The 12929-nt window shown below is 43.4% G+C and overlaps 1 protein-coding gene across 1 annotated transcript; it reads left to right on the forward strand.

Annotated features, from left to right (window-relative positions):
• Positions 1-76: 76 nt before the first annotated feature.
• Positions 77-12425, forward strand: rnf5 (ring finger protein 5). Its single transcript, XM_030063008.1, has 6 exons — positions 77-406; positions 7482-7500; positions 8248-8360; positions 8469-8526; positions 8770-8881; positions 9763-12425. The coding sequence occupies exons 1-6, from the start codon at positions 195-197 to the stop codon at positions 9879-9881; spliced, it is 633 nt and encodes a 210-aa protein (XP_029918868.1). The 5' UTR covers positions 77-194; the 3' UTR covers positions 9882-12425.
• The last annotated feature ends 504 nt before the right edge of the window (positions 12426-12929 follow it).

Raw genomic sequence — 12929 nt, forward strand, 5'->3', positions numbered from 1 at the left:
TATCACTATTCGTTTTTGCATTGCTAAGTGACGCCCCGCCCACCCCGCCCCCCTCTGCCGATGTTTTTCCCGGAAACGGAAGTGCACAGGTAGGACGGCGACGGCGCAGCCTGGGTGACAGATACGTCTCCTGAAGCTAGCTCGGGTTGGGCCCGTGTGGGTTTTACTGCTTAGCAAGTCTTACTGTAAACATTATGGCGGCGGCGGATCCCCGGTCCTCGAGTGACGGCGGGCCCGCCAGCAGGGGAGGCTTCCCGGCCGGGGAGAGCAGCAACGACCGCGACGGAGCGGCGGGGGGCAGCGGCGGAGAGGGCGAGCGGGAGCGGGACCGGGCCACCTTCGAGTGCAACATCTGCCTGGACACGGCCCGGGACGCTGTCATCAGCATGTGCGGCCACTTGTTCTGGTACGGTGTTGGTGTCCGCTTGTTTTCTTCGTTGTTGTTGTTGTTGTTGTTTGTGTGGTCACTTGACACCGTGCGGCTTCCCCTTCGCTGTCAGTGTGAGTTATTTCGCATCACGCCCAGCGACACACACACACACACACACACACACACACATTTGCCAGGGTGGTGTCTCTGCCCTAAAGTAGGAAATCACAAGATGGCCAGCTAGATAGCACTGAAGTGGTGGTGTGGAATAAATAAATAAACAATGACCTCTCGAATGTGACAAACAACCTCCTAAACAAGCCAAAATCCCGAAAATAGTAGTGTTTTCCCATAGAGAGACCCCATCCCCTTAATGCTGTATGCTGTGATAAATACAAGAAATTCACCACAAAGTAAAGATTTGAATTAGATAGTTGTATTCCTGCAAATTGAATGTTTTGGTGCAGCAAAATGAGTTTAGGTGCTTTTACCCTCCACTGCCTCCTAGTCACTGGTCCTTTGGGCTTGGATGATCTTACATGATGAGCATGATCTTTTAGGGGGGGGGTTAATTTGGTTTGATCAGCCATGCCATGTGAACCGCACACCTGCCGTCGCCCCCTCTCTCACACACATTAACCTTGATGTTTCATTTTCCCTCAGTGCCTTTGAGTTACTGCTGTCGCCTCTAGTAACCATTTACATGTTTTGGTTAGCTTTGCGCCCAGGCGGCTCATTCATTCAGGTTAGCAGCAGCAGCAGCAGCAGCCACTGACTGCCTCTAATCTGTCTTTTGTTGGTCTAATCAAGACTTTATCAGAGTCTGACCTTCAGACTGCACTCCCAGCGTGTTGGGAATGTACACAAACGTGATCACCTGCCTGAATGAGGGTCTGTGCTCACCTCATTCATGAGTTGAGCGTATTTCAAGGCTGTGCTCGCACATAGGTGGAGGCTAATGTGAGATTAGGAGCGAGGAGGGGAGGGAGGGAGGGAGTAGGATTGGGGTCAGACCTATAGGTCTTACGACCAATAGTGAGAGTCCATACAACCGAATCCTCACACACAAGAAAGAAGCTGCGGCCAGTAGTCGTCTGTGGCTTAGTGAAGCTGTGATCTGACAAGCAGTCATGGATATGCGCATGAATTTTGGCAGCTAAAATAATATTTTCCTGTTTGAAGACACTAAGCATGAAAGATGGACTTAAAAAAAAAAAAAAAAACAGAGTACATGTGTGCACAGAATCACATTGTGTGCATGCACAAGATGTTCCATACCAAAATGTAATTATATTTTGCATTTTATGGCAGTAACAGGGTTATAAAAGATAAAGCTTGAGATAATTGGACCCAGGAGGGAGTAAACAAGACAAGAAAAGTCAAAATAATTTAATCTTGAAGTCAGATTTTCTCTCAAGCCAATAATACGGAGTGAGACTTGAACCTATGGGCTTGTGTAGCACAAGTAAGAAATTCAAGTCTTAATGTGGAGTTTTACATGCACAGCTGCGCAGGTTTTGTTTAGTTATGTTTTGATAGCAATTTCACTTTGCAGAGTCTTGTAGCACAAAGTGTGACAGCTGATGAGGAAAGTCAGTCATCTGTAAAATTTGTCCCCACAGTGACCGATGCAGCTGCTATGCTAACATGAATTATACTTCTCCTTTTTGGGCTGATGTCATTTACCTGCCAAATTTTGCTGCCCCAACCCCCCTTTAAATGATTTTAAATTACAATGTCAACAACCATAATCATTTTATTGCATGGCAGCCGTATTATTTTTGTTGGCAAATGAAGACAAAGTGTTGATTTGCATCGTATTTACACAGCACCGCACATGTCTGCATTTAAACCATTTAAAGTCAGTCGTTATTGAGAGCTAATTTGTCATCTATCTCCATCAGTGCAGCTGCAGCACAACACTATTTCTGTCACCAAAACACTCTTGTGGTGCAGCTTTGTGGTGATGTTCAGGGGCAATAAAAGCAAATATTCTCCCCTGAGTAAAAATATTGGATTAGTTCAACAGACATGCTTAGTTAGCAAATACTTTGCTGTTTTGATTGCACAGATGCTCAACTGTTTTTTGCTTCAGATGTGTGAAGATGTGAAAGAGAAACAGGTTGTGCAGTTGTGAAAAACTTAAAGGGACAGGAGTCGATTCCTCACTAGACTCCTTATATTATCCTCATGGAAAATAGACTTAACCTGCATTTGGCCAGATGCAGATACACTCTCTTAAATTTCTCTTGTTTTTCTTGTTGAGAGAAAAAAAGAAAAGTCAACCATCCAAATTTGCTCGTGCTCAGGTGTGCTGAATGATGAATAACCACCTCTTCCTAAAGTGGAGGTGTGTGTCTGAACGTTTGTTATAAGCAAAAGGTGGTAACGCCCTCTAAACACTCTGTGTAAGGGCAGCTGTTGTGAAAAAGACTCGGGCACATGCATAAGACTTAGTGACACAACCAAAACAAAGCTGTGGGAAGAAACAGAACTTCAGCCGCTGAAAATAGAGTAGATTATGATTGTGTGGTTTGTGCTGAGCCAAGTCAAATTTCCCTTCTTGGGACAATAAAGGTCTGAACCCAACTTAAGGTCTCTTGAATGAACCGTTGTAGTCCATGGGCTTTTTTTTTTTTTTTTTGCTCACAGATGTCTGCATTCAAATATTCTTATATTAATAACCTACTACTCTTTAGTATTACTGTAAAACATACAATAATCTAAATGTGGCTATGCATTGATATTCATTTAATTCATTTTTTATGTTTTTCAATTTTAAAATGTACAGTGTGTGTTGGAATCTGTGGCAATGAGCAGATTTTTTCTCATCTTGGTAACAGTGCTCTCGACCACATGTAAAATTTCCTCCTACCTAAGAGAAAAGCAAAAATAACTTATTTGTGTATCAAAGAAATCAGTGGATACTGACAAAAAAAGAACATATGGTGAATTCAAACAAAATAAGAGGAAATTAGTCCGTATATGACTTTCTGCATCTGGCCCATTGTCCTTCATGCACTCGCCTCAGTTTTCAGTGTGAAAATTAAAGCACTAAAAGATAATTGGATGGGTAGCCATTTATAACCTCAGCATACTCTGCGCTCCAGCACAAGCCCAGAAGGATTATTTATACAAGACACTTAAAAAAAAAAAAAAAGTTTAATATTTTGAGGTTAATAAGTTTGTGACATCTTTCAATTCCTGTGAGAGTCAGTCCACTTGACTAGCCCGTCTAGGTCACAGGCTGAATGGACCTTTTAGCGAGCGCTCCAGATAGAATTAAAAACGGAGCAAACTTAGATCAGAGGAATAAGCAGACAGAGCAAAATAACAAATTAACATCTATTAACACCGCCCAGCATGACTCTGGCTGAAAGGCACTTAGGTCAAGTGATGCTGCAGAAAAGCCCAATGACAGTTGATGTTAAATAGCAGCGTGTTATATGGAGTGTGTTTAGTGTTGGCGTGTGGAAATCCTGCAACACACAAAATCATATTAACCTTGACGTTTGTTTAAGTCTAACATTGGAGAAATTTCAATGTAACACCTATTTGGGAGCCCTGATGAAATGGCCAATCAGAGCAGTGGTTCATAAGCACAGAATAAGCATCCATAGAAACCAGCCTGTTGCTTGCAGTGGAGACACAGAGGCCAAACACACACAAACACAAAACAACACCCTGATTTAGGTGGTTGTGGTGGGTTTTTTGGCTACACACCTTACAAACATTGTCTAAAAAACATCGGGAACTGTATTAAATTCCTTAAAATGGGGTAAAATATGAGATCTTTCGCTACTACCGCACTAGAGGACGGTTGCAGGCTGCAGGCTGTGGGAGGAAGGCTAGCATGGCATCTGTCTCCGGAGCCTAAGATCAGGCTATATTTGAATATAGAAGCACCTGGGGAGAGGGAGCGCCTGTGTGCACCAGATTCTTCGATGGCGAGAGGAGTCAAGTGTCTCACCGCGTCCTCTTTCCTCGTCATGAATCCATGAAAGTTTGTTTTCCAGGAACAAGCCCTTTGTTTTGCTTTTCTCCATTTCATTTGCATAGGAAGACGGCACACTCACCGTGCTTTAATCCAGTTAGTGGTGGTGGTCTGTTTTGAATATTTTAAAGGAGGACAGAACTCACACACAGTTTGGCTTTGCATTACTCCTCTGACTTTTCAGGTAAAGCTCCCTCACCAAAAACAGCTGTCACGCTTTATATTGTTCTGTGGTCTATAAACATGTATCATTAAGTGCAGGGGGAACTAATCAGACAATATAACCTTTACATTCTCATTTTAATTTAATGTTCTCATGAGTATGAGAGTGCATCCATATAATGGTTCCTGCTGGGTCACATAATGGAGTGTGTGATACAGTTAGGCTCTGAAGTCTTGGTGAATGGAGGTGGAGACACGCATTGAAAATTGAGAGGTTTCACTTTCAGATCACAAGGACTGGGCTATACGTGCGACCACATATTAAATCACAGTTGAATAGGTTGTTATGTTAGCTTAGTCCCCACGCTTTGTTCAGCTTGTTTCATCTGAAGGAATGCCATTCTCAGCAACAATGTGATAGTTGGTATCAGGCTATAATACATAGCAGGCCATGCTCTGAATCCTCAAAAAGTGTTTGTATAATCTCACAGGGTGCCACAACGTCGTCTTTTGCTGCGTTGTTTGTGTGGCAGTCGCCTGGTTGGTTATTTTGTTTGTATGCATGTCTTGTCGTCAAGAGAGGCCTGCTTGAGGCGCTGAGGATTTTACAGTTTTGTGGTAGTTGAGAGCCAAAAGTGTCCAAAACCAGTCCTGCCGGTTCCTCTGCATGAGCGCTGTGCCTTTGCAGCTGAAGTTTGGGGCACAGCGGGAATCTCCCAAGCAGCATGGTGCCATGGCACCACGGTAAACAACGTCATGGAGACACTTTGCTGTAACACTGCAGAGGGCATTCATAATTTATACCAGCTTTTCTTAAACCATCTTATCTTTGTGATATGAACTCCTTTGTAAAGTGCTGCAAATAAAAATAAAGACTGTTGTTGAAATGGCACCCAAAATGGATCATGGGCTTTGAGAAGTGATACCAGGGCTCTCATGGTGCTTGTTATTTCTGGAGTTTCAGAGAGCTCTACTCTGCACAGAGAAAGTCTCAGAGGCTGATAAGTTCCCTGTTTAACTCATAAGATACAAAGGAATTTTCCTCAAGGGACAGTGTTAATGGAGAATAAACCTTAAATCAACAGGATTTTTCAGCTTTTGTCACACATAGTTAACACATAACCACTGGCTGTATTTGCATTCATTCATGCCTTGAGACATTTTTCCAGTTATACACATTTACAGCGAGGAAGATTCTTATTTGAGGTTTTGGAAGAGTGCTCTGCTCCTGTCACAGAAATTGACGGATTGTATTCGTCACGCGGTAAAAGCCCTCTAGTCTCTTTCCATGAGCCCGGGCCTTAGGGCAAAACCACTTGCTATACATGTGAAAACCCTTGATGTTTAATTCATAATGCACTCCAGGCTGTATGATGCGGGAATATGTTATAGAGGGTAACCATCTATCACTCCTCCACAGGACCTGACAAGTCGGTCACCATCACTGATGTAGCGGAGCAGAGTATCGTCTGAGCGCTGGAGTAATTATTGATGGTGTCAAATCAGAGGCAGGAAGCCTTTAATACTTAAACATAATGCAAAATTTAGTCTCGTTAAGCAAATTCAAAATTAAAGGGACACTTTGAATATCCTGTGTTGTTTGCATGGACCATGGTGTTGCCATCAGGGACGCAGTGGAGGGTAAACCCACTTAACCACAGTTTACCAACATTTTTATCGAGTTTATTGATCTTCTTTAAGCTGAAACAAATATGCATAATAGTGCATTAATTCAGTAGATATTACCAAATTGGTGAAGGTGTATATGCAATAAGTTTCTTGCAAGAAAATGAAGCACAAATTATTTTGGATATCTGCTTTTTTGTTTCTTCTCATGGGGGCCTTGTGGTGATCATTAACTAGAGTTCATGTTGATCTTTTTTTAAAAAAAACAAAACAAAAAAACATCTTGTTCTGGTCCTCAGTTGTGATTGGCTGAGTCACGTATGAAAACACTGTAAAATATCGACAGAATAGTTCATTTAAAACACCAAACAAAAATAATCTCTCATACCACTACTTCTATACTGGCAGCAACCACTTTGTTTTAGCTACAGTTGAATAACTATATCGCTTGATAGAAGAAGACCATTTTATGAGTTCATTTTTAAATGTTACCAGTGGAAAAAAAAAACTGAAACTATTTCTGCAGCAGCTTTCAAAACAGGAACGTGTAGCAACAGGAAATAAAAAGAAATATCACAACAATAATGATGGGAAAACTGCAGCATGAAACATGCAGATTAAATTATGATAAGGCATTTTTTGTTAGGTAATTCATAAGAGATGGCGCCGATTCATCCAAGCTAAGCTCCCAGGCAGGACGTCCCACATACAGAGTCCTGAACACAAACCCTTAAGGAGAACATTTGCTGTGTTGGATTTGAAGGCAGCTCAGAGGTGTTTCCAGCACGGCGTGAGGCAGAGAGATTGTAAACTAAACCACCGTCTCTGGTGGCATATTGCTAAATATTGGTCACCCCTGCCTCACTCGTTGTCTCCTCATATAACCTTTGAGCTGGGAGCCAAAGGATGCGGCGCTGTTTCCCCAACCCCGCAGGCTGCATCCCGCACTCCCACAATGCAGCAGCAGGTCGGCCCGGCAGGTGCAGCAAGGCAGGCGAGACGCTGCTAACGAGGGAGGACAGATGGAGCCAATTAGTTATGAGGACGGGGAGCAGGACGAGTTTAATCAGCCACTTGGTTAGGAGCAGGTTTGTCCGCCAGGTGGGCTCTGTGGGGGGGGCCGATTCACCAAAAACAAAGGAAAATGTGACGGTCACAAAAACCACGAGGACACCGGGACTTTATGCTGTCTAACTGGAGATCAAATATTTGTTTCCAGGAACGTCGGTGCGGTGTTGTTGGAGCTGACATTTTAAGAAAATAAGACAACTGTGAGAGCTCCTATTTGTCTTTAATCATTTCTCTCTCTCTCTTTCTCTCTCTCCACAGCTGGCCCTGCCTTCATCAAGTGAGTACTTCCTCTGTCCTGCCATGTTTGATTATGTAACATCGGTAAACATTGGCTCCGGCACACAGCAGGTTAACGCAGGTTTAACCAGCTGAAGGTTGTGGTGTAATGTCAGAGGGAGACCACTCCCCTCACTGGACTTAGCACAGCTTAAAGGTGCTAATGCACTTAATGCCTGTGTGATTACCACATCAGACCCCTGCTCCCAGCCTCCTGTTGGGTGCTCCCGTTGTAGTAGGACGTGAATTTAAACATACATTTATACTACATATTAAAATGATCTGATTTGCAGAGCTAGTTTTACTGTAAGGACATTCAGATTCCTTCAGTATTCTCTGAAGAAGACTTTTGGAAACGCCAGCGTCCAAACTCATCGAGCCAAGTCTGCTACTAGAGCCAGCAGTTCACCTCAAACTTATTTTTATGCTATGTCAAAAATTTGAGTGTGAATACATGTGCAGTTTGAGCTTCAAAAAGAGATCCATTTTTGTATTCCCAACATGATTAAGTTTAAATTTTTGTATCCATACCACTTTTTAATAAATAGGTCTCAATTAGCACTTACTTGCACAATTTGGCATTTAACTGAACCAAATATTGAGACAATAAGCCACATGTTCATCAAGAACACAGGAGAGTGGGGTTTAATCAAACCACAGATGAGAAGTTGACCTGTCTCTCTCTCTCTCTCTCTCTCTCTCTCTCTCTCTCTCTCTCTCTCTCTCTCTCTCCCTCTCTCTCTCTCAGTGGCTGGAGACGCGGCCCAGCAGACAGCAGTGCCCTGTGTGCAAAGCTGGAATCAGCAGGGAGAAAGTGATCCCGCTCTATGGCAGGGGGAGCTCCAGCCAGGAGGACCCCAGGTGCTCTGTGTGCACGTGTGTGTGTGTGTGTGTGTGTGTGCACGTGTGTGTGTTTTCACTGTAAAGGTGAAATCATGGCTGACTGTTGTTGTTGCTGTTGCTCTCCAGGTTGAAAACTCCACCTCGGCCTCAGGGACAGAGAACAGAGCCGGAGAGTAGAGGCGGGGTGAGTCTCTGCTGATCACACCAAATGTTTACTATCACTCAACGTGTAACTCTATTATATTTCCAGATATCATCAACAGAATGACGTAATAAAGTCTTGTTTATCTGTTTTGTGACAGGATGTGTCTCCACTTCCTTTCCGTGTTGTATCAAGTGATCTTTATTAACCACTACTCTTCTGTTCCATCTCTCTCTCTCTCTCGCTCTCTCTCTTGCTCTCTCTCTCTCTCGCTCTCTCTTTCAGCCATTTCAGGGTTTCAGCGACACTGGTTTTCACATGTCTTTTGGCATTGGTGCTTTCCCCTTCGGCTTCTTCACCACAGTCTTCAACACCAACGACCCCTTTCACAGAGCAGGTAGGCAGCAGCGCACACACACACACACACACACACATGCACATACACTTGAGAGTCCAGAAATAGGGAGAAGTCTTAAAATAGGGGGGTGGCGGAGATTTAGCAACCTTATTTCTTATATTCCGGTGACTTTAATAGTATAACTGTGAAAGTCAGTACAGAAAATCATCTTTTTAGAAGGAAGAAGGAGTTTGTCTCCATGCCTACAACTGATAAAAATTTACCACTGATGTATCATATGTATGCACCAAATGGAAATAAACGCTAAAGAATTAAAGATGTGCTCTACTGTAAAGACCTGTCTGGACCCAACGCTGACTTCAAACATGACTTTAAACCTGTTTTGTCTAAATGAAAAAATAGAATGAATCATGCAAATCTCAGACAAAACAGAAGCAGCTGGCCTGGCAGTGTTTTCAGTGAAGATGCCAGCAAGGTAACCATGGAGATTGTGTCTTTGTATTTTATTGGCCGGTGATAGTACAGGCCTGAGACTTTTTATTCCACAGTTTTTAACAAATATAGTAAAAGGGCAGATTGTGAGGTCTGGTAAAGGTATGGGAGAAGCTCAGGGGACAAGAGTGGGGCAGTCGCAGAAAAATCTGGAGTGACCTGGAAAAAAATGGGAAGGTTGACAAATACAGCTTTCTCTCCTCCTCTCTCTCTCACACACACACACACACACACACACAGGGACACCTACATTTAAATAAGGCTGAGATAATGCGGTGGTCCAGTTTGATGAAAGGACATTAAAAAGCACTGACATTGCAGGTTGTTTTGGACGAGCCTGCAATCCATTTGTCCTACACTGCTGAATACAAAACACCCTCCTCCAGTACGTAATAACCGTCCCCTCCTCCCCTTTATCCCCCTATCAGACCAGTATGCGGGTGATCACCAAGGCAACGGTAACCTCAACAATGGCAACAACAACTGGCAAGACTCCCTCTTCCTCTTCGTGGCCATCTTCTTCTTCTTCTGGCTGCTGAGCGTGTGATGGAGAAGATGACGGGACGGGACGGGACGGGGATGGGATGGGACGGGATGGGATGGATGAATGGATGGAGGATTGAGGGGACTGGGAGGGAGGAGCGCCCAAATTCACACAAACCTAACTCAAGACACACACACTCCCACACACTCCCACACACACACACACACACACTCATGTTATCTTTCTTAGGCGGTACTAACTTGGGAGAGTGTAGCAGTGTTTCAAATGCAAAGCGATGAATATGGGCGGGGGTGTTAATTGGTTTCATTTTAGGATGCTCAGCCCTCCCCACACCTCCACTTCCCACTCCAATATTGTCTGCGTGCGGCCCACTTGGCGAAGGAGATCATGTGCTTAACAGTAGTGTTGTGTGAATCCCCAAAAAGCAAAGGTGTGAAAAATGAAGTCAGCATAGCCCTCCCTCTCTTGTTTGCACCTGTAGATATGCACACACACAATCACATAAAACAGACACAAGTGTTTCAGGAGCTAAATGTCGGGGTTAGACGATTGGTATGCTGGACGTAGGTGTTGCAGGGTCAGTGGAGACAGTATTACGTGAACAGGTTATTGGCATGAGCGCCTCGGTGTGGAGCGCTGCATCGTGCAAGCACTGAGCAGAGCTGGCGGCAAACGATAATTTGGGACACTGACTCATTCTGTTTGTTTTGGTTCTTCACAGCCCCATAAAGGAGTCTCTGGTTTATTCCTTAAATAGAGGAGGCATGTGGTGGAAAGTTAAGTGAGGATAAAGAGACGGGGGGGCGGGGGTGGGGTGTGTGTGAATGATTATGAGCTGTGTAGTCGTTGCTATAGCAACTCTTTCTATCTCTAAAAAGGCCAAAGAGTAGCAGATCAGTCATGTATGATCTTGGGGTGAAACTGTAATTGGATCCTGTTCCTGTTTACAATTTTCCTGTGAAAGGATTACATCTTAGAATTACAACCACCTGAGGATACACAACTTAACCACTCTTTAAAAGCAGATGGACAGATAGAAATAGAACAGATGGATACGTTTTTTATATATTTGTCTTAACAAAAAAAAACTGCCATTGCACTGTGAAGTCATTTGTAGATGGAGCTGTCCCAATAATCTAGATTGGAGAGCGTGCTAGTGCTGAACTACTACTGGGTTCTTTGTCTTTCCCACTGTTCTCGTGGCGTAACAAAACTAACACTGTACCGCACAGATTCATGGGTAAACGTGGGATACAGGAAGGCCAGTTTGGGAGATTTCTGTACAGCTGTTCTCCGTGCTCTTTGCAGCAACATGAAGGGAAAAGGCAAGCCGAGCAGTCGTGATAGAGCGTGTTGTCTGTCTGGCGGACAGTATTTTGGTTCAGGACGGTAGCTAGCAGAGGTGCTACACAATAATAACAGCAAGAGGAGCTGATACAGTGTTTGACAGTGGGGAGAATCCTTGCAATGGAGGTGAAATGGTCAGCAACTAGGAACTGATAGGAGTGATGAGGCGCAGTTCAGTGAACTGTGTCCCAGTGTGATATAAATACAGAACACACTTCTTTCTATTGCAACTAATTTGTTTTTCCTGATTGTATGTGTTTGTGTGTCTATGGGTGAGTGTGTGTATATATATATTTGTATATATGAATATTGTAAATGCTGTTTTTACGTGTTTCTGAGTGGATGACCAGCCTTAGAGTGAGAGAGGACACGATGTGTGATTATGGCTGTAGGTGCTTTTTATAAAGCAAACAATGATCTGACCTGTTCCAGATACGATAAGTTGTGCTGAAGTCCACTTTTCACTCAAGGAAAAGCTCGCGGCAGAATCATTACCTGCCAACTTCATGCCAATGCTGTCTTCTCCCACAAAATACAGTTGAATAAAAGTTATGAGGGCAAAGTTTGTTCTTCCCTGTCAATGTGATTTTGATATACAATGAGGCAGAATGAAGGTTTTTAGGAGAGAGACGTTTCGGATTCAGCTCACTGATTTCTCCTGTAACTCACGCAGCACACACTAACCAACCTTTTCATTGGTACGATCAATTTCATGCAGCCGAGCAGTGTAGAACAGAAAAGAAAAGCAGTGACATTATACAGCATCTCCCCCATTTCAACACTAATATGTAACAACTGTGAAGCACATCAGATCGCTGAAAAGATCAAGGGCTGGATTCAAAAAAACAAACAACAACAAAAAAAAAAAAAAAGACTGAAGGGTTGTCTGTGTTTACTTTGAAAAATTCTTGATTGGAAGACGTTCTGCAGGCATTGACCTGTGCTCGGCTAAACTAGATTGAATTTAGCACTTTAACATTCACACCGGGATGAGAGAACAAGATAAGAATTCCTCAACGGGACGGACAGGATGGCTGATAGGGCTTGTCATTTCTGATGGGGCTACACATTGTATTCTGAGGCTTTTGTGACACTAAAACAAATGATGGAAGTCACCATTCTGTGTCCTTGGGCAGACTAAACCTGGAGACATTGTTCAAAACCAAACGGGTTAGGACATCAAAACTGTGGAAAGGAGAGATGTTTTCCACAGTCTGAATAAATAGATGTTTAATACAACAACTTGACTTTTTGTGGTATGTTGTCACTGTATGCATATCTGGGTCAATGCAAAGTCTAAAGGTGAACACGTTTGCATGTCCAAGACTGATAGCTGTCGCGAAAAAGATGACATTTAAAGATTAACTCAGCCATCAACAGCTCACCAAATGCATGCCAAGTATAAATAACCTCAAGCGATCTCATAATCTTATCCAGATAGTTATTGATATAGCCCTCATTGACATCGACATTCCTCAGAGTGCTGTCACAAGTTAATGTACAACACGCTGTGACACTGGTGCATACTTCCATGTAATAGCATTACAATATGCTCAGCTAGAGACACGTGCAGCTCTGGCGTCTGAACTGTGGCATGATCACATGCGATAAGAGACTCCTTTGTTGCGGATCACATGATGGGACGCCTGACTCTCAACTCCATATGGGGTCTGAGGAGACGAGAGCAGCAGTTCAGAGTTTACTGCGGATTGATTTCTTGTAGGAAGACTTGCGCATCTGCCG

The sequence above is a fragment of the Myripristis murdjan genome, chromosome 11 (genome assembly GCF_902150065.1).
Source record: "Myripristis murdjan chromosome 11, fMyrMur1.1, whole genome shotgun sequence".
In the NCBI taxonomy this organism is placed as follows: Eukaryota; Metazoa; Chordata; class Actinopteri; order Holocentriformes; family Holocentridae; genus Myripristis; species Myripristis murdjan.